Source organism: Oryctolagus cuniculus, chromosome 5 (assembly GCF_964237555.1).
Source record: "Oryctolagus cuniculus chromosome 5, mOryCun1.1, whole genome shotgun sequence".
Lineage (NCBI taxonomy): Eukaryota > Metazoa > Chordata > Mammalia > Lagomorpha > Leporidae > Oryctolagus > Oryctolagus cuniculus.
Genome location: NC_091436.1, coordinates 164,338,463 through 164,365,570, shown reverse-complemented (window position 1 = coordinate 164,365,570; position 27,108 = coordinate 164,338,463). Strand labels below are relative to the sequence as shown.

The window sequence follows — 27,108 nt, the reverse complement described above, 5'->3', positions numbered from 1 at the left end:
GGTGCCGCTAGGTGGAGGATTAGCCTAGTGAGCTGCGGCGCTGGCCCAAGACTGCCTCTTAAATAGTGTATTTTGTAGAAAGATGAAGTTTAATAGTAGCAAAGACGAGTTTGACCTCTTCTCCACGTGACCAGGAGAGGATACACTTAGGACACTTGGTTTGGGCTAGAATAGTGCAGAATGAATGAGGAAGCAAGAACAGAACCCGTGTAAGAGGACAAACTCAGCAGTGATCTTGTGTTGGGGGAGGGGCCTCAAACCTGACAAATAAGAAATCACTGGTCCAATGAGATTTGGCTTTTGCGACAAGTGGCAGACTCTAATGAGATGTCCAATGAAATAAAAAGCTGGCAAGTGCTTCCATAAGAACCATTGAGTTAAGAAGAAAAGAAATCCTTGTAGGTGCCTTACAGAGATGGTGTTTCAAGTTTTTTTTAGGGGGCCAGTGTTATGTCACAGCAGGGTAAGCCAACACCAGTGAGGCTAGATGCTCCATTTCCAATCCAGCTTCCGGCTAATGCTGGGAGGCAGCATGTGATGGCCCAAGTACTGGGGCCCCTGCCGCCCGTGGGAGTCCTGGATGGAATTCCAAGCCTCTGGCTTTGGCCTAGTTGTTGCAGCCATTTGGGGAATGAACCAGCAGGTGGAAAATATCTCTCTCTCTCTCTCTCTCTCTCTCTCTCTCCCCCCCACTCTCTGTAACTCTGCATTTCAAATAAATAAATTAATTAAATAAATATTTTTAAGGAAAGAAATGCAGAATCCCAGGCTCCCTCTGCAGATCACCAAATAAGAATCTGCATTTTAATATGAGCTACAGGAGGTTTGTGTGCACAACAGTTTGAGAAACATAGGTCTGGGTTATGCTGAAAAGACACCAGTGAGCATTGTGAAGCATGTGTGTTTGGTTTATGAAAACCATAGAAGCGATATTAAAATATGGTGAGTATTTTATGTCTTTACTTCTTCATCAACTAACAGATCAACCTCAGCACCTGCCCAGATCCCTCTCTTGGAATTGCTGTATTTTGTTGTAGAACAATATGTCTTCTCCACTCACATTCATGAGTTCACTGGGAGTAGAGATAAAACCCACATCTCTCAAAATTCTGGCAAGTACTAGCAGAGACTTGGTGTTGGTTCGCAATAGTTGTTCAATACTCAGTTGCATAGTCAACAAGCATATGGCCACTGGACATGGATGAGTAAGAACTCACTCTTCTGAGAGTTTGGCAAAAGGCCAATCAAGTACAAGTAAAGGTTATTGGTAAGTCAGGAACATGTATGGGTAGAGTGGGGTCCAAAGGAAGGCTTGGAGGGTGGTGGGAGTGGCAGTGGGGATTGATAGAGGGATGGCATGAATGTGAGATCTGGAGGGACAGAGGGCTGGAGAGCCCATCTGCATAATGGAAACAGTTTGAGTAGGTGCTTGGTGTGATGAAACAATATGGCAGGTTCAGGAATCCGATGGGAAGTTATACATGGGCATTGTGTAAGTAGGCAGCATTGGATCAAACATAAATACTAGAAAACACTCAGGATGTGGAAGGGTCTTCTTTGTGAGTGACAGACCCTCTGCTGAAGTGTGGGGAGCATCTCAGTGCGGAGTGGTGCCTTGCAGATGCTCCTCGGCTGGGCTGTCTGGAACATTGTTACTCAGATGGAGATGTGCTGTTCTGATGCTGTGTCTAGTCAGGCTGAGTGAAGAATAGCTGCAGTCACCACCCAGTTTATGTGCTCAATGTTTTAAAAAAGTTCCTTGGCGTTTTCTGAGACCTTGTTCAGCTAATTGTAAGTTCATGCCTTTGATGTAAATTTTGGCTTTGGCCTGTAAATCTGTGGGCTGATCAGAATGGAGTAGAGTTTGGCTAATCATTTTGACTCTATTCCTAACCAATACTTCTTACGGGTGAAGTGGTTACTCTAAACTTGTGTCTGTTATAATGAATTCTGAGGAGTGTCTTGCGTGGCTATGATGCGGCTTGGTCTTTGTGGTTTGGGGAGTAGATGGATCTTAGAACTTGCATTTCCATCACCTTATCACTGAGGAGTGGAATGAATCTCAAAGGTAAAAGTTCCTAAGTCCTAAACTATGCTTCTGATGTCTGATTTTCCAATAAATGACCATTAATTAAAGGGCTATTTATAGCATAAGACTGAATCCAATCGGCGAAGGGGAGAAGTAAAGGAGAAAAAAAAATCTCTTTTCTCTAAAGACCTTTTAATTGTTGATGCTGAGCTGTGCTGGTGCTAGATAAATCACAACTCACTTCTAATAGCAAATTTGCAGCCGGCGCCGCAGCTCACTAGGCTAATCCTCCGCCTTGCAGCGCCGGCACACCGGGTTCTAGTCCCAGTCGGGGCGCCGGATTCTGTCCCGGTTGCCCCTCTTCCAGGCCAGCTCTCTGCTGTGGCCAGGAAGTGCAGTGGAGGATGGCCCAAGTGCTTGGGCCCTGCACCCCATGGGAGACCAGGAGAAGCACCTGGCTCCTGCCATTGGATCAGCTTGGTGCGCCAGCCGCAGCGCGCCAGCTGCAGTGGCCATTGGAGGGTGAAAAAGCGGCAAAGGAAGACCTTTCTCTCTGTCTCTCTCTCTCTCACTTCCACTCTGCCTGACAAAAAAAAAAAAAAATAGCAAATTTGCCAGATTAGCTACTGCTTTCTAACTAGGGCATTGATTTCTCAGAAGCTCAGACACTGAAAGAAATAGGTTTTTCCTGACAGACATAAAGGGTTCAAGTAGTATCTCTCTCCTTGGACAAGAAGATATGTGTGGGAGACACTGCAGTGGCATCCTGGTCCTTATGGTTTGACACTGGGTCACGAACTCAGAGAATGACTGGTGGCAAAACAAAAATCTCTCAGCCTTGGGTGACTGGAAGTCAAGTAGGTAACAGGAACCCAGAGCTGTGGGCAGGAAGTGTTCAGCTCTTTTTAAGGTTTCACTACATTTCCCTCCCTACAGTATTGGGAAAATGAAAACCTAATCCTCCCCCTGCACCGCAACCAGTCTCTATTAGAAACTAACGTGCACAACGTAAGGCAGCAAACTTCAAAGCCTGATGCCAAGACAAGAATGAGGATTATGGCGTGGAGCAGAAGGGTAACAGGGGGCAGCTAGTATCTCTAACCCTAACCCTAACCCTAGCCCTAACCCTAGCCCTAACCCTAACCCTAACCCTAGCCCTAACCCTAACCCTAACCCTAGCCCTAACCCTAACCCTAGCCCTAACCTTAACCCTAACCCTAGCCCTAACCCTAACCCTAGCCCTAACCCTAACCCTAACCCTAGCCCTAACCCTAACCCTAGCCCTAACCTTAACCCTAACCCTAGCCCTAATCCTAACCCTAGCCCTAACCCTAACCCTAACCCTAGCCCTAACCCTAGCCCTAACCCTAACCCTAACCCTAACCCTAGCCCTAGCCCTAACCCTAACCCTAACCCTAACCCTAACCCTAAGCACCAGATTCGCAGATGCTTTATTTGCAAATCAACAAATCCATCACATTTCTCATTCATGTTTCAAAAATCTGGAAAGAAAGACACTGGATGAGAATGCTCATCTTTGCTCTGACCAGAACAGTGGGAGCAAGTGCTACGGAGAAGTGGGTAGGAAGAGTTCTGTCTCTGGTAACCCAACGGGGAAAGGACTCTGTGAGACACCACCAATGGGAGGGAGTGGGTTCTTCAGGAGAAACTGAACAGAATCTTAAAGGAAAGAGTAGAGTCCAATTATCCTAACAAAGCTTGTCTGCCTCTGCAGTGAAACTTCATTCCTCATGCCAATCCCCTACAAGGTAGAGGAGAGCAGGCGCCGTGAAGCACGTTGACTTCCACTTGACATCAGAGGAGAAATAAAACTAAGCTTATATGGAAAACAGACTCGAGATTGCTCTGTTTGAGTCCACAGAATACCTGGAAAAGATCTGTGTAAGAATGATCAGGAAAGAAGACCAAAAAACATCGGGGGAGTGGGAGATGGGGCGAACAGATCGCGAAAACAACTATGGAGGGAAAAATGAACGACTCACAAAGTCTTAGGAGGTCCCAGACCTAAAGAGAAGAAACCGAGGACCAAACCACATTTTAGCAGGACTAACACTAATACACAAACTGCAGGAAACAGGCTAGACACTGCTGAAAATAAAACTAAAGACATGGAAGACAAGTCGAAGAGAAGTAGAGAACATGCTAATGAAATACGCTCATTATTAAGAGGGCTGCTAACAGTTATGAAGGACAAAGATGACAGAACGGAAAGATAATTGCTGTCCTTAGAATAGAGATCCCAGGCTGTTGCCGCAGCTCACTAGGATAATCCTCCACCTGTGGCGCCGGCACCCCGGGTTCTAGTCCCGGTTGGGGCCCTGGATTCTGTCCCGGTTGCTCCTCTTCCTGTCCAGCTCTCTGTTGTGACCTGGGAGGGCAGTGGAGGATGGCCCAAGTGCTTGGGCCCTTCACCCCATGGGAGACCAGGAGGAAGCACCTGGCTCCTGGCTTCGGATCGGTGCGGTGTGCTGGCCGTGGCGGCCATTGGTGGGTGAACCAATGGAAGGAAGACCTTTCTCTCTGTCTCTCTCTCTCTCTCACTGTCTATTAAAAAAAAAAGAATAGAGAACCCAACGGATGAAACAGAAGACACATTCTTAATTAATGTGAGAAAAGCTCAGATAATTGAGGAAAATTGAATCTAAACATTGAAAGAGCAATCTGCGCTCCAGGGTAATTTGTTCAATGCTTGGGAATTTTAATTAATTTGAACTTTAGGAAAAAGAAATAATTGTCCAGCCATTTAGTCAGAAAAAGCAAATTAGCAGCAAGGGAGGGAATCGGGCTGTTTGTGGACTTCTACGTGGCATCATGCAGTGGCAAAACACTCCGTCAGTATTTACACAGATCCGGGAGAATGAGAAGATGCCACAAGGATCTTCTGCACAGCTACGACGCTGTGTGAGTGCCCCAGAGGCAACCACTCGTGGCCAAGCATGGGGGTCTCCGAGGCTGTAGTAGCCACCCTAAAAGAGCCATGTGAGAAGTGATATCTAGGTAGACAAGGACTGAGTCAGAGAACCCCAGAACAGAGACTGCACTGTAAAAGAGTCAGTGGAAAGAAAAACTCGTGTAAAATAAGCATCTTTGAGAACTTTAGTTACAGAATAATTTTTTAAAGATCCGTTCTATCTATTTGAAAGGCAGAGCCACAGAGAGGGAGGACAGAGAGAGAGAGAGAGAGAGAGGTCCTCCATCTGCTGGTTCACTCCCCAAATGGCCACAATGGCTGGGGCTGGGCCAGGGTGAAGCCAGGAGCCTCCTCCAGGTCTCCCAGGTGGGTGTAGGGGCCCAAGCACTTGGGCTTCCTCCACTGCTCTCCCAGGTGCACCATCAGGGAGCTGGATAGGAAGTGGAGCAGCTGGGACTCGAACCAGTCGGATCTGCTATGCCACAACACCAGCCCTCAGAAGACGTTTTAAAAATTGATAACATAAAAACCACCATCACCCTAAGAAAAAACTTAGACATGAAGGAGGAAAGAGAACAGAATGAAAATGTTAATGTTTTAAAGTGTTGATCTCTTATAATTAACCAACACCGTCTAAAACTAAAATTTAATTTTAAAATATGTAATTACTTTATACTTTTAATGGATTTCAAAATTTTTAATAACTTTGGAAAGATGTGTTAGGAAAAGGTATCTCCTATAGTGAAGAAACATCTATTTGAAGTTTAACATTTCATTGTAACTTTTTCTTTTGTAAAGGCAAAATTTAATGAAGTTAAATACAATTTGAGTGCAATTAAGTTTATACTTCTGGGGTGGACATTTGGTCTCACAGTTAAGTTGCTAGTTGGGACACCTGACTCCCATGTTGGAGTGCATGGGTTCAAGACAGCTCTGCTCCTAATTCCGGCTTCCTGCTAATGTGCACCCTTGGAGGCAGCAGGTGATGGTCATGACCTTGGGGCCCTGTACCCCCGTGGAAACTGGGAAACCACGATTGAGTTCCAGCTTCAGACTTTTGATTCAGCCTTGCCCTGATCACTGTGAGCATTTGAGGAGTGAACCAATGAATGTAAACTCTCTCCCTCTCTCTCTCCCTTCCCCCTCTCTCCCCTTTCTACTCTATCTCAAAAAATAATTTAAAAAATATACTTACTTTAAAATTAAACTGTATGACGCCATTTGGCAAAATACAAACAGATCAATAGGAACAGAGAAATACACCCATACAGACACAAGTGGACTAAATGTTGACAAGCTTACAAGGGCAATTTCATAAACAAAGGATGATCTTTTCAACAAATGGACCTGGAACAATTGTGTATTCATATGCAAAAAGTAAAATTTGATTTATACCAGTATCATATAAAAATTAACTCTAAATGCCAAACCTGAAACTATAAAACTTTAAGGTGACACAGGATAAATTGTGTGACCTTGGGATAGGCAAACATTCCTTAGGTAGAACACTAAAACGCATTATCCACAAGGAAAATATTTGCAAGTTGGACATCATCCGAATGAAGAACCTTTGCTTTTTGAAAGCGAAGAGAATGAAAAGATAAGCGTGGAGGGACAGAAGACACTTGTAAATCACGCTCTGTATCTGAAGGTACAGAATACTTGAAACTCAAGGACGAGAAAGCAAATGCCACTTAGACACCTGAGGAAATGCTTGAATCACTCTGCCCGAAAGGTACATATGGCAAATCCATGCAAGTAGGATGCTCAGTACCATCGGTCCTCAGGGAGGCACTGCTTCACATCTTACACACCTTTAGAAAGACTGGAATTTGAAAGACTGATTATGGGTCTGGCGCTGTGGCATAGTGGGTAAAGCCGCCGCCTGTAGTGCCGGAATCCCATATGGGCACCAATTTGAGTCCCGGCTGCTCCACGTCTGATCCAGCTCTCTGCTGTGGCCTGGGAAAGCAGTGGAGGATGGCCCAAGTGCTTGTGTCCCTGCACCCATGTGGGAGAACCAGAGGAAGCTCCTGGCTCCTGGCTTTGGATCGGCCCAGCTCTGGCCACTGCAGCCATTTGGGGAGTGAACCAGCAGATGGAAGATTCTCTCTCTCTCTCTCTCTTTCTCTCTTCCTCTCTCTATCTCTCACTGTCCCTTTCAAATAAATACATAAATTTAGAAACAAAGACTGATCATGTCAAGTGTTGGGGAGGATGTGGAACACTCGGGGTTCTTATGTTACCCGTGGGTATGGAAAATAGCACAACTACTCCGGAAAACAGACAGTTTCTCGAGTATATTAGATCTCACTCTCAGGCATTTGCCTAAGAGAAACCAAAACTTTTGTGTCTACAAAAAGATTTTCACAAATGTTCCTGGCTTTATTTGTGAGACTGGAAACAGCCCAACTGTGCATCCGCAAGTAAATACGTAAACGGATAGCGGTTCACCCATACCATGGACTATTGCTCATCAGTAAAAAGGATTGACTGCTGATACAAACAGTAGCATGGCCCAACCTCAAAGTGCACAAACGAAGGATGAGAGAAACCAGAGAAACAAACAGTAGTAGTGTATGACTTCATTTCTGTGACATTTTCAAGTGCACAAATCAATGTATGGTGGTAGAAAGTGGGCTAGTGTTTGGGGAGGTCAGGTTGGCAGGTTACAGTTGGAGAGGGAAATGATAAAGGCAGCACTTGGGGGTGCGGATATGTCTACTATTTTAAATAAGTGATGGTTTCATAGGTGCATGTCTATATTAAAATGATCAAATTGAACAGCTTAAACATGAGCATTTCATTGCCAACTGAATCTCAATAGAGCTATATAAATGCAATACTTTTAAACTAGACTACTATTCATAGTATAGTATCAATCATGATTTAAAACTATATTTATATATTTAAATATTCATGTTGAGCTAATAAAATATTAATGAATGTTATTTCTTGGTAGTGAAATTTGGTGTTATTTTCTGTGGAAAGTGTTTTCTTTTAACTTGATTTTAGCTAACAAATAGCAGTTGCATAGTGCAATGTGATATTTGATCTATGTGTACCCTGTAGAAAGATTCAATCAAGCTAATTAACACACCTGTCACTTCACCAACTTACAGTTTTTGCAATAAAAAATGTATTCAGTTAATAATTTTGAAGTATTTGTTATTATTAACTGTGGTTGCCACGCAGTGCAATAGATTACTAGAGCTTACTCCTCCAGTCTGGCCACAGGTTTGTACTTTGTGATCCATGTCTCCCCCTCTGCTTCTACGTCAGCCACGTCAGCCACTGGTACGACTTCTCTTCTCTCTGTGTCTAGGAGACTGAGCCTTAAGATCCCACCTAGAAGTGATGTCATACAATGTTCATCTTTCTGTGCCTGGCTTCTTTCACTTAGCAAGAGGTCCTCCTTATCTCACACAGTATACAAAAATCAACTCAAAACAGACGAAAGACTTACACAGGAGACCTGAAACTGTAGAACTACTAGATATGGGACCCTGATCTGTGCAATGGCTTTCTTGGATCTGACACCAAACGCTCCAGCAACAAAGGAAGAATAAATGGGATGACATCAGACTTAAAAGCTTCTGCATGGCCAAGGGTACAATGAACAGAGTGAATCAGGAGGAAATATTTGCAAACCACACGTCAGATAAGGAGCTAACACCTAAAATAGATACAAAACTCAATTCAACAATAAGCAAAACAGAAACAATAAAAAATAAGACTACCACATGATCCCAGAATCCTACTTCTAGGAATATGCACAAAAGAATTGAAATTGGTATGTCGAAGAGGTATCTGCACTCCCAGTACTCCAATAGCCAAGATATAGAGGCGACCAAAGTGCCCACTGACAGATGAGTGCATCAAAACGCACGTTTATATGCAATGGAATTCTATTCAGCCTTAATAAAGAAGAACATTCTGGAAAGCATTATTTTTTAGACGTTCATCTTTAAATTTTTCTGTATTGTTTGATTTTCTTTTTGGCAATTTTTTTTTTTACATAAAATTTACTGGAAGTACCTGCCAAGATGCTAACTGTGCTGTGAGGGTAGACACAATTCTTATTTTCACTCTTATTTTGAATGTTTCAAATTTCCCCAAATATTTGCCATAAGAGAATGAACTTTCTCTTGTGTGTGAAAGCAGGTGCCCTGTGGTGTGGGCTGTTGCTCTGATCTTAAGGTTCAGGCCCACGAGCAGTGATTAAACGGGTTAGTTCAAACACGGAAGGGGCAGCGACACAGGTGAGGGCTGGAGAGGGAGGTCTGTCGCTGTCATTCAGGAAGTGGACCATCGGGGACTGGGGGCGTGCGGGAATGCACAGGGAGCACAGGGCCTCTTGGGTGGAAGGCCCTCCGTGGATGGGTCAGCGCAGGAGGTCTGGCTGTGCTTGGTTCTGAGGGAGCGGAGCTGCCACCACAGGCGGCCCACCATGACCTTGGGGCTTGCCCTTGGAGTTATACTGGATAGATCTTCACCCTCAAGTGAGAAAAAGTCCTGCATTCCCATGCAGTTCAAAGGACAGAAAAAGCCTTAAGACATGATCCACATGGGACCTGTCTCCCATCTGGGCCTTGGGGCCTCAGCTGACTTTAATTGGATGCTGACAAGTAAAGAGTGTGGCATTTGTTGATTCTCTAACCTTCACATTTTGTATACTTGATATTTTTCTGCTTCCTTTAAAAATACATGAAGCTATGCTTCTTCTCCTGCATGAACATTTTATGCAGTTATGATATAATGACTTTTCTCCATGATAAACCTGTCGCATTCTGTTAAATTTCATTGTTAAAAGTTATGTCCTCATAAAGTCTAGGATTTCTGTAACTCTTTTAGAAAACAGTTTTATGCATAACCTTGTCTATAACAGCTTCTCAAAGATCTTTTGATATAAATTGAACCAGGTTCAAAGGCATAGAGTTAAATTTGGGAAGGAGAAGAATTATTCCTTGTAGAAGGTCTTTTCTAGGGCTTGTGAACCACAAGTCTTCAGCTACTTCTTGGGACAACTGATCCGATTCACTGGTGAAAGTGGCGTTGTGCCTGTTAAATTGTACCCAGTGGTTCCCTGGGGTTTTTTACAGGTACCTCCGCAGTCACCATGTTGGGGACATAGAGGTGGGGACAGGGTATTGGTGGTGGGAGCTACAGTCACCACCTCTCATCAGTAACAGCTCTTCTGCTCTTTCTCTTCTATGTATTTGAATTCAACTTGTATTTGAAGGTAGCAGCTTGAAAAATTAAAATCATATCGGGGTCTGCCTCTTGTGTGACTCTGCCAGTCTCCAAGCTCTGTCGTAAGGACGGGAGGGAAGCTGAAGACGAGGCACTCCTACGGGTTATTCCTCCCAGCAAACACACACACAAGAAGTCCTACACAAGGACACTTGATCCAAAGATCCCTACCTCACTCCATGCAGAAAGATAACTCAAGGAAGATCATAGAACAAATGGTACAAGCTCAATTTACAAAGCCTTGAAATGCCTCCCCTTGCCCAGCACCCCGGCCTTGATACTGTCTGGGATTTCATGGCATCCATAACAGCCAGAGTCACACACTTGATCCAAAGAGCAGAAATCCACCTACCATCTCCTTAGCTTTGAGTGTAACGGTGGGGTTAACACGCTGTTTGCTGCTATTGGAACTGTCACTCTCTGGATTCCCTTCCACACCCAAACTCCCGTTTACCCGGTGAATGCTTTTGGTTCTTCAAAACTCAGCTGGTTTGTCTCTGGATATCTTTCCCTATTGCTTTGACTGGGATGCCCTACTCTGTGCTTGCATAACACTCTTTATTTATTATCCTATCACATTGCATTGTGCCGTTGGTTTGATTGTCCTTGTTCTCATTATCAGACTGAAGGAAGGCATCTTGCTATTTTGACTGTGTGTTCCCAGGGTGGGAACTCAGGAAGTGGTGTTGAATGAATGCGTGTGGCCCCACTGCAGAGTGGGCCCAGGCTACCTCTTTGTGTTTCTTTACAACATCAAATAGCAGCTTAGTTAGAATGCTAGCAGACATTGTGCTGGAACTAAGAAGCTGTTTCTAAAATTTATACAGAAATGAAAAGGATCTAGAATAACCAAAACAATATTGAAAAAGAATAAAACAAAGTTGGATGACTGCCTGATTTGAATATTTACTATAAAAGCCACAATAGTCAAGACTGTATGTTATTTGTATAAGGATAGGCAATAAACCAATGGAACAGAATAGTCTAGAAACAAATCGATACTCACATAGTCATTTGATTGTCAGTCAAGTTCCCAAAGCAATTCAATAGGGAAAATGACAGCCTTCTTAAGAGCTGAAAGTACTCGCAACAAATGAAAGTTTTCTTCCAACAAAATGTTGTTGGAACAAATGGAAAAACTGGGGAAAAATAAATCTTGACCCCTACCTCACTCCATGCAGAAAGATAACTCAAGGAAGATCATAGAACAAATGGTACAAGCTCAATTTACAAAGCCTTGAAATGCCTCAAACAATATAGGAGATATAGAAGAGTATTTTCATGGCCTGAGGAAATAAAATGCTTCCTGAGTAGTACTATAAAAAAAAGAAACCAAAAAATGGACTTCATAAAATTTTTAAAAATCTTGTTCTGAAGGCCAGTGCTGTGGTGTAGGTGGGTAAATCCGCCACCTGCAGTGCCGGCATCCCATGTGGGTGCTGGTTCAGGTTCCAGCTGCTCCACTTCCAATCCAGCTTTCTGCTATGGCCTGGGAAAGTGGTGGAGGATGACCCAAGTGCTTGGGCCACTGCACCGGGGTGGAAGACCTGGAAGAAGCTCCTGGCTCCTGGCTTCGGATCAGCTCAGCTCAGCCATTTGGAGAGTGAGCCATTGGATGGATGGAAGACCTTTCTCTCTGTCTCTCCCTCTCTCTGTCTGTAACTCTACCTCTCAAATAAATAAATATGATCTTAAAAAAATAAAGAAAAGGTGTCCAACATCATTAGTCACCACAGAAATAAAAATTAAAACTACAATAAGATGTCACACTACATACACTAGGACAATTAACATTTTAAAGCTGAAAACATCAAGAGTGGGTGACATTGTGGGAAAACCAGGGCTTTTATACATTGCCAGAAGGAACGTAAAATGGCACAACCATTTAGGAAAGCTGCCATGTTCTCAATAAAGTTACTCCTCTGCAGATTGCATGATCTACACACATCACTTCTAGCTGTTTACCCCAGGCATCTGAAAGCAAAAAGGCTTGTGGAAGAGTGCGCACAGTAACTTTAGTTAGAATAGCTCCGCATTGGAAATGTCTAAAATGTCCACCATGGGTGAATGGATGAGCACATTGTGATATACAATACAGTAAAGCTAAGGAAACTATCAATGACACACAACTATTCATTACGCAAGCCAGTGCCCTGCACACTGTATGGATTTATTTATGTGAATCTTAAGAATAGGAAAGTGTAGTTTATTACAAGAAATTGGAGTAGAAGCGTATATATTTTGATGGGGGTGGTGATTATGCCAATCAACATTCATTGAACTTTGCCTTGAATGACCATGCTTTTTATTGCATGTAAATTTTACTTCAATTTTTTTAAAGCTGATTAAACAACTCTCATCTACTTTGTGAAGAACATAATTACTAGTATGACAGACAGAGCAAGAGACATATCTTCCATCTTCTGGTTCACTCCCCACACAGCCACAATGACCTGGCCTGGGCCAGACCAAAGCCAGGAGCCAGGAGCTTCTTCCTAATCTCCCACATGGGTGCTAGGGGCCTAAGGATTTGAATCATCTTCCACTGCTTTCCCAGGTGCAGGGTGCTGGATCAGAAGTGGAACAGCTGGGTCCCGAACCAGAGCCCATATGGGATGCTGGTGCTGCAGATGGTGACTTTACCCACAATACCACAGCGCCGGGCCCTGCTCTGCTTCTGATCCATCTCTCTACTAATGGGCTTGGGAACGCAGTAGAAGACAGACCAAGTGACTGGGTGCCTGCCACCCATTTGGGGGTCCCAGATGGAGTTCCTGGCTCTTGGCTTCAGTGAGCCAGCAGATGGAAGATTTCTTTCTCTTGGTGTCTTTCCATCTTTCTCTGTCACTCTGTCTTTCAAAGGAGTAAAATAAATGAAAAAGAAAACAAACAAACCTGGATGGCAGGGAGGAAAATGCAGGTCAAGGAGAGGAGATGAGAGGGCGAGGTCAAGAGGAAAAAGAGAGAGGGCAAAACTCGAACCTACAGTGCATAGACGGAGACTTCTGGGCTGTAGCTGCATTTCCAGCCGTCTCTCAAGGTGATGTCTGCCCTAGGAGCCCAGAGCAGCACCGACTGCGCAGCTTGGAGGGCGTGCTGAGAGGCCCTCCCCTCTCGGGGTTGCAGAAATAGTCTGTGTGATTACAAAATAGATGCTGTCCTGAAGTCTCATTCCAGGAAGCAATTCGGGGAGAGCAGACATTTAGATTGACTATGATTATCACATTCGAGAGACGGCTTGTAATAAATGTCTGTTTTTCTCCAAAAGTATGGGGAGAGCAGGCGTAAGAAATGTAACCTCAGTAATTGAGAAAGCAAGCCATTTGCCCACAAATGGAAACTTCATTACATGGCTGGCTTTCATCCTAGGAGGGAAAAAAAAGGTGTCTGAATAGTTCACCTCCCCTCACTCTCCCCACCCCCCACCAAAAAGAGAAGGATTGACTCAGACAGGGCATATAAAAGGAATTACATTTGTGCCCAAGGAGCGCGTGTGATGAGGAGAGAGGGAAGGCAGAGGACAAGTCCAGGGGAAAGAAAGCATCGTGTGTGGAACAGCAGGGTCCAGCAGCCGAGAGCCCTCTCCACGGCCACCTGTGAGCTTGGATAAAGTGACTCAATGTGCTGTACCTCGGACTCTTCATCTGCTCATTGCTTACTGACCAAATGCATGCAATTCCTCAAAAGTGGCTGTGAACACACTTCCTGCTAGGCGGGTTCTATTTTCCCACTGGCTTCCCGTATAGTTAGTCGTTACAAAGCTTCAGTCCACAGAACTGAAAGTCCCCGTGGATCAGACCACCTCCTGGCTTTACGAAGGATTTTCCTGAGTCTGTACCTCTCCAACCTCCTTGGAGTCCCAAGATCATTCTGGAATCATAGCCATGCCTTCTATTCTTGAAAATATCCTGATTACAACTTCAATGGTTTCTATTTAAAAAAGCACTTTTAGGATTGGTAATTTAGTATTTTACTTATTGGACTGCGCTAGCTGTCTTCGTTAGAGTCTCCGAAAGTGGCCACCATGGGAGCCCTTGCTGACTGGGCTCTGTCCCCGTGGCAGAGCCTCTGCCTGCACTGACAATAAAAGCTGGTAGGGTTGGAGAAGCCACGAAGGGGGACTCAAGTCCACCGTGCAATCCTCTGGCAATGGTCCCCAGCCCTGGCACAGCAGACCTCCAAGACTTGCAGGTGTGCAATGCTGGTGAGTCACCGTCAGTCTCTCAGCACTCCCAAGCGAAGCTGTATCTGGACCCTCGCACGGGGGCGCTGAATCGTGGTGTGGCTAACTCGATTATCTGGTAGGGATAGTTACCGCCACAATTCATGCTACTACTCCAGCAGCAGTTCCAACGGGCTCTTACATAAACCTGACACCGGAATGTGGAAACTAATTATTATTACATAACTATGTATTCTTTGATAGAAGAAATTTTCAAAAACCAAGACCCATGAGGGGAAATGTGGAAAAGCTCCTTGATGGTGAAAAGGTTGGGGACAATGACCACTGAGTACCTGCCCTTAGATTTCTCTATGACAGGCTTTTTTTTTTTTTAACTGCTTTATAAACCAAGGGTGCAGTTAGATGCTGCTTTGTAATTTTTCAAAAATAAAACTGCTAGAGAACTCCGCTGCAGTCGGTTGGTATGATTGGGGAATAGACTCTCTGTATATATTTCTATCTTTAAAGTTCATTTGGGATGAATCAGGTGTGGAATTTCTAACTCAGGCAAATGTTTAACTGTAATATGAATGCTTGCAATTAACGTTTGTCGCAGGGAAACCTTCGCTGAGTGTGAAGTTGCCCATTTGAGATGGGTAAATAAATAACTGCAAAAAAATAAAAAGCAGAGTTTTGTTTTTGTAGTAAGCCCCCTGTGGAGTAGCTTGGCAACGTAGCAAGGAAGTGACGTCATCAGTGTGCTTTTCAGGCATGGAAAGATAAAGAAGTACTAAACCCTATGACAAGGAGACGGGGAGGAGAGAAGGGCAAAGTGAAGTGACTGTCAGTCTACCTGTAGACCCCAGACGCTTGAGGACCAGAGCTGTGAAGTCCATGTGATCCCAAAGGTCTACAGTCACTCAGCTCGTACTGGGAGCTAGAAAAATCCAGGGCCTACCCCCAGCTGTGGTCAGTTTGATTTGCCAGCTGGAGTTCAAGATTTTTTTGTAACACGAAAGAGTACTTTGAACATCGATTGGTTTAAAAAGTTCAATCTTGAGTTAATTCCCAAAAGACACAGTCAGAGCAAGGTATTAATGGGGATTAATGATGGCATCATGGTTCGATAGTAGCAAAAGACCGGGGTTAAAAATAAACGTGCATACCTCAAGGGAAGCTGGGAAGTTCAGGCTGGCAACAGTATACAGCACTGGAATTTTAAAATATGTAATTACATCGACATTTTTTCTCCTCTCTCACCTTGTGAATTTTCCGATTAATGCTGTGGGTTTTCTTTTCTTTTTTTTTTCTTACTATAATTACATCAAAATACTATGGAATCAGGGGGGCCAGTGTGGCATAGTGGGCGAAAACAGCATTTGTGATGCTAACATCCTAAGTTGGAGTTGCTGGTTTGAGTCCCGGCTGCTCTGCTTCCAATCCAGCTCCCCGCCGATGCTCTGGGAAAGCACAGACGACAGCCCCAGTTCTTGAGCTCCTGCCACGCATGCAGGAAAATAGGATGGCATTCCTGTTTCCTCACTTCAGCCTGGCCTGGACTTGGTTCCTGCAGCCATCTGGGAAGTGAGCTAGCAGAGGGAAGATCTCTCTCTCTCTCTCTCTCTCTCTCTCTGTATGTGTGTGCCTTTCTTTTCCTCTCTGATGCTCTGCCTTCTAAATAAATAAATCTTCTTTTTAAAAAATACTATGGAATCAGATAATTGTCAGTATTGAGATCCCATGAAGCAAATTTTAGCTGCGGCAAGCTGTGTATTCTGAATTACAAAACAAACAAGCCCTCAGAAGAGCAAATTACCCCGGCTACATGACCCTCCAAAGCTTTTGTTGACTGGCTGTTTGAATTTTCACTGTGGAGAAGAGGTTTCTGTGAATAATAGAATGGGTTACTATGGCCATGGGTTCTCCCTTGTCAGCCGTTTCTAAATTTGAGCCACTGTTCTCACACTGGTTAGGCCGTGCTTAGTTCTGAGAAAACTCTGAGCTAAATCTGGGAGATCCGCATTCCTGTACAACCTTGTGCTTATCTACATCAGAGAGTTTGCCATGCGTGTGGAACTTTTCTCTCTTTTTTTGGACAGGCAGAGTTAGACAGTGAGAGAGAGAGACAGAGAGAAAGGTCTTCCTTCCATTGGTTCACCCCACAAATGGCTGCCACAGCCACCGCACTGCGCTGATCCAAAGCCAGGAGCCAGGTGCTTCCTCCTGGTCTCCCATGGGGTGCAGGGCCCAAGCACTTGGGTCATCCTCCACTGCACTCCCGGGCCACAGCAGAGAGCTGGCCTGGAAGAGGACCAACCGGAACTAGAACCCGGTGTCCATATGGGATGCAGGTGCCACAGGCGGAGGATTAGCCTAGCAAGCCGCAGCGCCAGCCAAACTTTTCTCTTTACTACTCTGCCTTCTCTATCAGTCTGTAAGCTCTGTGAGAACAGAAAGTGCTCAGTTCACAATTGTACCCCTGTGCATAGACTGGGAGATTGTCAATAAATAATTGCTGAATGATTAATATTGAGTGCTTTACTGCTATCACCAGCATCTCTGCTATGACCAACACCACCACCTTCAGCACCATCACCTTCAGCACCACCATCACCACCATCACCATCACTATCATCACCATCACACCATCACCATTACCATCACCACCACCATCACCATCACCATCATCACCATCACCACCATCACCATCACCGTCACTGTCATCACCATCACGCCATCACCATCAACACCATCACACCATCACCACCACCATCATACTATCACCATCACACCATCATCACCATCACCATCACCACCACCACCACCACCACCACCATCACCATCACCATCATCACCATCACCATCACCATCACCATCACCATCACCATCATCACCATCACCATCACTGTCATCACCATCACACCATCACCATCATCACCATCACCATCACCACCATCACCACCACCATCACACCATCACCACCACCATCACACCATCACCATCATCACCATCACACCATCACCATTACCATCACCACCACCATCACCATCACCATCACCACCATCACCATCACCACCATCACCATCACCGTCACTGTCATCACCATCACACCATCACCATCAACACCACCATCACACCATCACCACCACCATCATACTATCACCATCACACCATCATCACCATCACCATCACCACCACCACCACCACCATCACTATCATCACCATCACACCATCACCATCACCATCACCACCACCATCACCATCATCACCATCACCATCACCACCATCACCATCACTGTCATCACCATCACACCATCACCATTACCATCACCACCACCATCACCATCACCATCATCACCATCACCATCATCACCATCACACCATCACCATTACCATCACCACCACCATCACCATCATCACCATCACCATCACCGTCACTGTCATCACCATCACACCATCACCATCAACACCACCATCATACCATCACCACCACCATCATACTATCACCATCACACCATCATCACCATCACCATCACCACCACCACCACCACCACCATCACTATCATCACCATCACACCATCACCATTACCATCACCACCACCATCACCATCATCACCATCACCACCATCACCATCACCGTCACTGTCATCACCATCACACCATCACCATCAACACCATCACACCATCACCACCACCATCATACTATCACTATCATCACCATCACACCATCACCATCAACACCATCACCATCACACCATCACCATCACCATCACCACCATCACCATCACTGTCATCACCATCATACCAGCACCATAAACACCATCACACCATCACCATAAACACCATCATTACCATCACCATCACACCATCACCACCACCACCACCACCATCGTCATTGCCATCACCATCACACCATCACACCATCACCACCACCACCATCACTATCACTATCATCACCATCACACCATCACCACCACCACAACCACCACCATCGTCATTGCCATCACTATCATCACCAACACCACCACTGCACCATTTGTGCTACTTGATCCCCTTGGGGACTCAGAACCTTTGGCTATTCAGAATTCTTTTATTTGCATCTTTCTTCCCCTCTTCCCTGTTTCAGACTTTGCCTATTCTGGGCTCCATTTCCTTGGGGCCTGGTTCATTTCTGGGAGGATCAACTTGATATCGTAATTGTGTTATTGGCAATAATGTGTGGGTAGCGGCCGTCTAAGGTAATAGGATCTGAGAGTAAAGACAATATCCGGTTCCATCACACAAACTTATTTGCTGCGTGACCTTGTGTGAGTGATGTCACTTCCAAGGGACTCTGCTTTCTCAACAGGGATGTCCCTGGAGAGCCTGGCAACTTTCACGTGCAGGGCTTGTGCACGAAGTGAGACGTTCTCAGTTCCACGGCGACCAAGCAAGCTGTAACCCGCAGCTGCATCTCCCAGGGGGCAATGCTCTGTCCACAGTCACTGCCAGGTCCAATCGGTCCTGGGCAGGGAAGCCGACACGGCCAGGGAACCACCCAGCCGCGATGCCAGGCCACTGCCCTCCCTTCTCCCGGGACCACGCTGTTCTTGTCACAGTGTTTCATGACACAACTGTTTTGAGAGTCTGCCTGGGAGCTCAGAGTGCGGGGCTGGCTCCCTCGCAGCCATTTGCAGCCAGCGATGGAATGCTTCGTTGATGCCAAGTGAAGGGAACAAGTTTTCAGATGGCACAAAGCAGCCTTCTTAACTCAGCCTGGCATATTTCCTGGTGGAGACGGCCACATCCGAAATGAGGTGGAAAGAGAACAGCAATCAAGTGATGTGCTGCACTAGAGGGAGGACAACTCTGGGCGATTTTCTTCTTTTTCCTAACTTCCTCCCCCGCCCCGCCCCCCACTCCCAGTTTTCTGTCTTTAACAGTGTGCCATACAGCTTCGGTGGAAAGAACCGCTCGGTGTTTAGAAGATCCTGCCTAAAGGTAGCTTATGTAAGGTTATAACGTCTCAGGCCAGTCCCCAGCCACTGGGATTACAGGATTTCTGGACTTTATTCCTCTTGGGAAAAATCCAATAACCCAGGTCTCTCCAGATTGTCATAAACTTCTACTTCCACCTCGAAGCGAAATGACACCAGCTTAAAATAAGAACGCGAAGATACTGAATGTACACAGGACCAAGACAGAAGAGGGGAGGGGATTGTTCTGAAGGGTGAAGGGACATTCTTGCTGCCACTGGGAACAGCGAGTGTGGGTTGAGTGTAGACAGCGCTTCACGACAAAGATGAAGAAGTGAGGCCTGGGCGAGTGCGATGCTGCCTCCTCTTCCTCTTTATCTGAGCACTGGAAACCAACAGGCTTTACACAAACGAAGAGGAAAGATCTTCCCTGTGGGCAGGGGGTTGCCGCTGGCCAGGAGGCTGAGTTACAGAGAAGTCCGGTGATGCGGTCTTCACCAGGGGCTATATTCTCCCCCCCAGAGTGCATGTGGCCATAGCTGGAGACATTTTTGGTTGTCACAACTGGTAAGGGGAAACGTGCTACTGGCACCTCTTGGGTAGAAGACCGGGATGCTGTTAACCACCCTCCAATGCACGGGACTATCCCACACAATGAATTGTTATCCAAGGTCACGGGCACTGGATCACAAAGATGTTTATTGAGGGACTGTGAGCTGGCAGCCCAGATCCATCCTGTTATTATTAGAAGGGTGGCGCAAGTTGGTTATTTCTAAGCATCCCGTGCCACCTGTTCACTGCAAGCTACTTGCCAACCCTCACTGTTAGACTTGGCCAGGGCTACAGGATGCGAATGTGCCCTTAGGGCTGCTCCTTGTGCTGCTACGTCTTGTCCCCACTCGGCTCCACCCTCTTTGGGTGCTCATCCCCAGCCTTTCCTGGCGTCACTGTTCTATCACTTTCATCTCCGTGTGAACTGAGTCCCTGTGCTGGACCTCCTGGAGAATCTGCACGTCAGGTGCATCTCAGGCTCCAGGGAAGGGATTTCCAGCCTCCACGGCCAGGGTGGGGAGTGTGCGGGAGGGGCTCTGCAAAACCATGCAGCAGCCCCTTTTCCACCCGAGGCCTGGGTCCCTCCCAGAGAAGACACACAGCCTGCCTACCTGGGGTCTGGATTCTGGCTAGACCCCTAAAACTTCCATACTTTCTCTTGCTATAGGCTCTTGAACTGGGCTGGGCTGAAGTCAGTTGCCAAGGACTCAATCCAGGTCTCCCACAGGGGTGGCAGGAACACAATTCCTTGGGCCATCACTGCTGCCTCCCAGGGTCTGCACTGGCAGGAAGCTGGGGACAGGAGCAGCAGCCAAGAGTAGAACCCAAGCACGGGCATCTGCCAGGCTGAGCACCTGCCCTAAGACAAAGCTTCAGTTGAGAAATGTGAAAGTTTTCTCTCTATGTTCTTTGTTTAACTGCATTCAGAGGTTTCTTACTAGATTTCTAGGATTTGTGAACAAAAAGAATTGTTTGTTTGAACAACCAGAAAATAGAGGATTCCCCTCCCCCCAAGCATCACTGTCTTTATTGATTTTCTGAAGGCTCAGTTTTGTAGTTTTAAAAATTATCATAACTGAATAGATTCTGGAAAGATTCACAGAGCCATTCTAAGAGTTTGAAGAGATAACAGAGGTGCAAGAGATTTGAGAGCTATCAACGTTGTTGCGTGTCTAACGATGGCATGGTGGCAACAGGAACATTGCTTAAAATGGGCCAAAGCAAGACCTCTGTCCCTTAACACCCAAGGCTCCCATCTCCAGAATAGTGGGCCAAAGCAAGACCTCTGTCCCTTAACACCCAAGGCCCCCATTTCCAGCATAAAATCAAACCATTCCCGATTCTCTCTGTCTGCTTCTAAACACTGTCACTGGGCTCTACATCTCCACAATCAGCACTTGATGGGCATTTCATGATTCATAAAATTTCAAGGCAATTTGCAATAGGATTATGTGCTTCTTAATTTCAAGACTAACAGTTCTGCTTGGCCAGACGCCACTGGAGACAGTATTAGGTTCCCCGTTCCCTGTCTGTCTCCCTCTCCCATTGGCTTAGGTTAGGCAGTGTTGTCTGGATTAGTGAAAATGCACACAGTGTGGGAGTGAGCTTAGGCTGATAAGCGTGCCACTGCAGAACGTTTCAGAAGGAATCCGTCATATTCCATCCCTACCGGCTGTTTGCTTCCCTTCTCACAGCACACTTGACATGGCAACTTCCAAGGAGAAGATATCAGGGAATCTTGTTTGCAAGACAAGAAAAGTAGTGACAGACTGCAGATATAATACAAGCATCTTACAAAGTTCATGGAAAGTACATAAACAGAAAAAGCAATGCACGATTTCAAAAAAAAAATTGCTTCAAAATAAGCTTGCCCTTTACTTTAATTTTCCATGAATTTATATACGTTGCAAGTAGCTAATTACAGAGATCCCCAAATTCTTTAGAATTCACTTCTTTTTACTATGCAACCTAAACCAACAACCAGAAACCAAAATGTCTTTAGATGTTAGTCTGTAGCTTCATTTTTTAAGATCTTCTATTTCTTAAATTCACATGTAGCTTTGTTCTTTTTAAAACATTTTATTTCAGAATAACTTTAAATTTACAAAACAAAAATTGTGACGTAGTGGGAAGAATTCCCACATAGCCCACAGCCAGCCTCCCTACTATTAACATCTTATCCTAGTGTGATATTTGTCACAGTTAATGGACCACAACCAGCTTCTCCTTTTGTTTCCATCTATATTCCCTCTATCCCTCCCACTAAAAGAAAACCCACCGTTCCTAACACATAACCAAACATTTCATTTTCTATCATCCTCGGACTACTATTTTTATGTGAACAGTATTTGTTTTGTTTAACTCAAAAGAATATATAAACCAAGCTCAACGACAAAAATTCTTTCAAACAGAATGTTTTCAGAAAGCTAAAGGAACTTGGTAGTATGAAACATTTTTAGTGTTTGTATGAAACGTTGCCCAGCTAAATATCTCTTCAGGAATATTCTGCCCCTGAAGCAGATTCCATGTGCTTTTCTGCACCAAGCATCGACTCTGTGCTGCGTGTATGAAGATGGTCCAGGACTAGCCGGGTCTGGACATCACCTTCCATCCTCCCGCCACCTCCAATCCCAACCTTCACACTCTTGGGCATTCTAGATCCCTTCCCAGCAAGCTGTGCACTGCAGGACTCCTGCGTTCCCAAAGACATCTCCAGACCTCCTGCACAGAGTAAGGTGGAAGGCGGAAAACGTCTAGACTTGGAGTTCGTGGAGATGGGTTCTAGCAGGAGCTTTACCCTGGCACTGCTGTCGCCCTGCTTCCTAACTTGAAAAGTGGCCCGAATGATGGCCACTGCTTCCTGGGAAGAATTCACACCCTCCCGTGACATCAGTGACAAAGCCCTATGGGAAGTGCCATTGTAGGAGGAGCTAAGACTAGAGAGAGTCGTGTCTTTCTTTGCTTGTATTAACAGTGTGGAAGTGTAGACAGTTCTGTCTTCACATCTTTTTCTGTGCTCTTCGATGTTTGATCATTTACTTATGATCAATGGACGTTTTCCTGGTCACTTCTCAGTCCCTTGGCAAGAGGAGAGTGTTTGGCCTAGTGACTAAAGCACCACTTGGGATGCCCGCATCCCATAATGCAATAAGGGCCTGGATTCAAGTCCTAGCTCTGCTCCTAATTCCAGCTTCCTGCTAATGCACACCCTGGAAGGCAGCAGGTGACGGCTCAAGTGGTGGGGTCCCTGCCACTCATGTGGGAAATCGGAATTGAGTTCCTGGTTCCTGGCTTTGACCCGGCACTTCCCTGGCTGTTGTGGGCATCTGGGGAATGAACCCATGGGTGGGAGATATCTCTCTCTCTGTGTCTCCTTCTCTGTGTCTCTGTCACTGTTTTCCAAATAAATAAATAAAATCTAAAAAGCAACAGTGAACTAATAATTATTGTGCTAAATTACAAAGAGTAATGGTCAATAGTACTATGAAATCTGGCACCATTTTTTTCTGAAATCAAAGAAACAAACCGTCCTAAGATAAGAATTTTGTTTTATATTTAATTGCACGTGACAAGTTCAGAGAATTCAAGAGCTATCCCGCAGGTCAGAAGTCAGAATCCTATAAATAAAATGTTGTTAAGTGTAAGTGACTTTTTCAGCAGCTCTCAATGAATTGGCCTCTACATGGAGGCAGGGGGTGCGTGTCCAATAATCAGTAGCTGTTTCTTACCATTGCAGACCCCACGCGGCTGACTTTGATGGGGTTTCCTCTGCCAGAGAGATCCATCTGTGCCCTATCCATCACGTACAAGCAAGCATCGAGGATGCCATCTTCAAACTATTTGGGGGAAAAATGAGAAATTGGTTAATTTCCACTCTGCAAACCAGATATTCTCTGCTGAAGACAAACCGAAATCCTAAGCTGATGTTTAGAAATGTATGTTTCCTATGAGTACAGTAGTCTCTCCAGATCTTCAGTAACAAAGATTAAAGTGAGAGGGTGGCAGGCCGGTGCCGCGGCTCAATAGGCTAATCCTCCACCTAGCGGCGCCGGCACACCGGGTTCTAGTCCTGGTCAGGGCACCGGATTCTGTCCCGGTTGCCCCTCTTCCAGGCCAGCCCTCTGCTATGGCCCAGGAGTGCAACGGAGGATGGCCCAAGTGCTTGGGCCCTGTACCCGCATGGGAGACCAGGAGAAGCACCTGGCTCCTGGCTTCGGATCAGCGCGATGTGCTGGCCACAGCGCGCTGGAAGCGGCAGCCATTGGGGGGGTGAACCAATGGCAAAGGAAGACCTTTCTCTCTGTCTCTCTCTCTCTCACTGTCCACTCTGCCTGTCCAAAAAAAAAAAAAAAAAAAAGTGAGAGGGTGGCGACGTCTTCCTTTATTTTTCAGTAGAGTGAATAAGCAAGTGCAAAATAGAAGCAGAAAAGGAGAGAGCTGATGTATTGAAGGGTCATGTATGATTTGAAGCTCTTCAGAAAACCGTCCCAGTTAATTTAGGTGGCCAAGGCATTTAAATAGCCAAGATAGAGGAATGGATACTTTGCCAAAGTCAGAGACTTCAAAAACAGCCTGAGACATTGGAAATGCAGTTTCACAGGAAACTACTTCAGGCCTATTTAGCTACACTCACAGTAGTAGGAGACCTCACATACATAGCCAGTGTTCTCTAAGGCTTCCCCTCTCCTGAAACAATGAGACCCCTAGGGTTAAAGGGAGGGCAGAAAGGCCTAGAAAGCAGATTACATTATTACAGCAAGAACAGTATAGCCAGTTCAGTGTCCTTAGAAAGAACTGCCAATAACAGGTAGTACCAGACTTTTCTCGAAAAGGACTCAAGACCAAATAGCAATGAAATAGCAAGACAGAGATTTTTATCTACACTGTACCTCATTTTAACAGAACGTTTTGTTAAGTTCAGAAACCTTTCCTCCACCTAAATACTTGGGACAGAAAATACAATCTTAATGGCTTGTTGCCATGCGCTTGCTTATTAAATCCAGTTGGGACACAACTTTGCATAGACCTCACACTGAGGGGATAGATGCAGCAGGGGACGATTGATTGCACTCTTTCAGGTATAGAAACAAATCATTATTCCGCTTCTGCTTCAACATCATCTCTCAGTTGTGTTTTTGGGACGTGATGGCAACTGTGTGGAAAGCTAAAGAGAGTCACAGAACTGTCATTTCCTGCTTCACTGCTGAGAACTGCCATGGCTGGTTATTTTGGCGGAAGGACCGGAATCAGTGGATTCACTGAGTGATGGTAGTCACAAACAGTGCCCTCACTCAATGGTGCCTACTCCAAGGCACGATGGCCAAAGAGTATCCTGAATGTGCTCAGGGCACCTGCCCAGTTCCCTTTGCTCTCCAGGTTGATGGTTTTCCTTCCTGTTAGCCACAATCACATGGGGGCTATAATAGAACCTCGTCTAAAGGCTGGGATTTGGGGGCCCTAAATCAAAGGCACCAGACAACGGACAGAGTCAAAGGGTTTATTCCACTGATGAAGAGGATGGCATGGCACCATTAGGCCAGGCAGGAATCCCCCAAAAGTGCAAGGAATTAGGGCAAAGATTAATAGGACATTGGAAATGCTGGCAGGTCGGCAATCCCGGGCGAGGAGTCAGGGTGAAGCTGGGTGGGCAAGAGCTCATGATGACACAGGTACCAGTGACCAGGATGGACCGGTGAGTGAGGGACCCAGGGAGAGTCCAGGTAGAAGTCAAAGCAAGGTTTCAGGAGCCAAGAAGTACCATATGAGCCGTCAGGGCCAGACTCTGAACTCTCTGTCCTGGGTACCCAGAGTGATGATGCCCCATTCCAGTTATCTCAGACCAAACTCCAAGGAAGGCCACACCCATCTCTCCTGTTGTCAATGAAAAACTCTTTTCAAATCACAACCCCTTCATTGCCTTACAGAAATACAGTAAAATATCATTCGTTTGCTCTATTGTTGAAGACTTCAAACTGACCTACCAGGAAATGAATTATTAATATGTTAAGGAAATGCCATTTGATACTTTGTATCATGACAGTGAGTTGACCTTGCTGCTGCTAGCCTGGCTCTCCATGAAAACTCAGTGGGTCCTCCTTGGAGGAAATGGCCACCCTCTGTTCTAATGAGCTATCTCTTAGATTCACCCTCTTGTAAAAAGATGCGTTCTTTCTTTGATGTGGACACACCCCTTGCAGTCTTCTTGGCATCACTCTCTAAACCCCTTTCTTTATAAGACAAGGAGAATGTTGGTCCTTGCCAGATTGAGCTAATGAGATTTCAGTGCATGAAAAGGTCAAAGCACACCTCACTAGAATGCTACGTTATCCACAGAACCCTTGATCTCTGTATAGTGTAATAACCAAAATACGTGGTTGCAGCTGATAAATTAAGCAGTTGTCTGTCTAAGCCTATGCGCTTATACTCGTTGCCTTGGAGTCTCCGATCCTGAAAAGCAGGAAATTGTGCTTGTCTCGTATCACTATGTGGCACCTGCAGGGATACAGGTGGAAAGATATTAAGTAAGAATGCCCTTGGCAATGACAAACTAGAACGGGCTCACCTGGCCATAGCTCCAGCTTCTACTCTTGATGTCATTGACCTCGCCGTAAAAAATCACCCCGAGGTCATTCAGGACATACTCTTCTTTCTCTTTTTCATCATCCAGGTATACAGCATCCTCTGCACCGGGATAGGAACATAATGGCCATTAGCAAACCATACTGCCCTCGAATTCTTGCAAGTTCATTTTGTTCTTTAACTGCGTTTTAATCAGCTCAATGAAAAAAAGTCTTTTGCTTTACTAAACATGGCTTGTTTCCCATTTTTTTAAGGCAGTGTTGAATATAACCAGCACCAAAGATCAGTCTATTAATAATGACATCTGTCAACAAGATGCTGACACACTCTGGCTCCTGACAATGCAAGCAGCACAATTAAATTGACATGTCTCATCAAATGTCTTCTGATTCTGGTGTGTCACTAGTTTCAGAATCAAAATGCTGTAATGCAGATGCACGATATAATTTCCAACATCTTAGTGTTAAGAGAAGACTTCCTGAATTGAAAATGATCTTTAAAACCAAATCTGGGACATGGGAGAAGACAGCAGCGTCCTTGGCATGCCCGCTGTGTGGCTGATCACAAGAGGAGGAGGGAGGCTGGAGATGGTCTCCTTTTAAGAAAAAAGTTCCCTGTGGATGTGCTGGGAACTGTGTGCCTACCC

The 27,108-nt window shown here is 45.4% G+C and overlaps 1 protein-coding gene across 1 annotated transcript in view; it reads right to left on the bottom strand.

Annotated features, from left to right (window-relative positions):
* Window positions 1–27,108, bottom strand: part of F13A1 (coagulation factor XIII A chain) — a 185,187-nt gene that overhangs the window by 78,892 nt on the left and 79,187 nt on the right. Inside the window, exons 5-6 of the mRNA XM_051855142.2 lie at window positions 26,446–26,564; window positions 23,612–23,719 (exon numbers count right to left, since the gene is read on the bottom strand). Of these exons, the coding sequence (XP_051711102.1) occupies window positions 23,612–23,719; window positions 26,446–26,564 (227 nt within the window). The remainder of the gene's footprint in view (window positions 1–23,611; window positions 23,720–26,445; window positions 26,565–27,108) is intronic.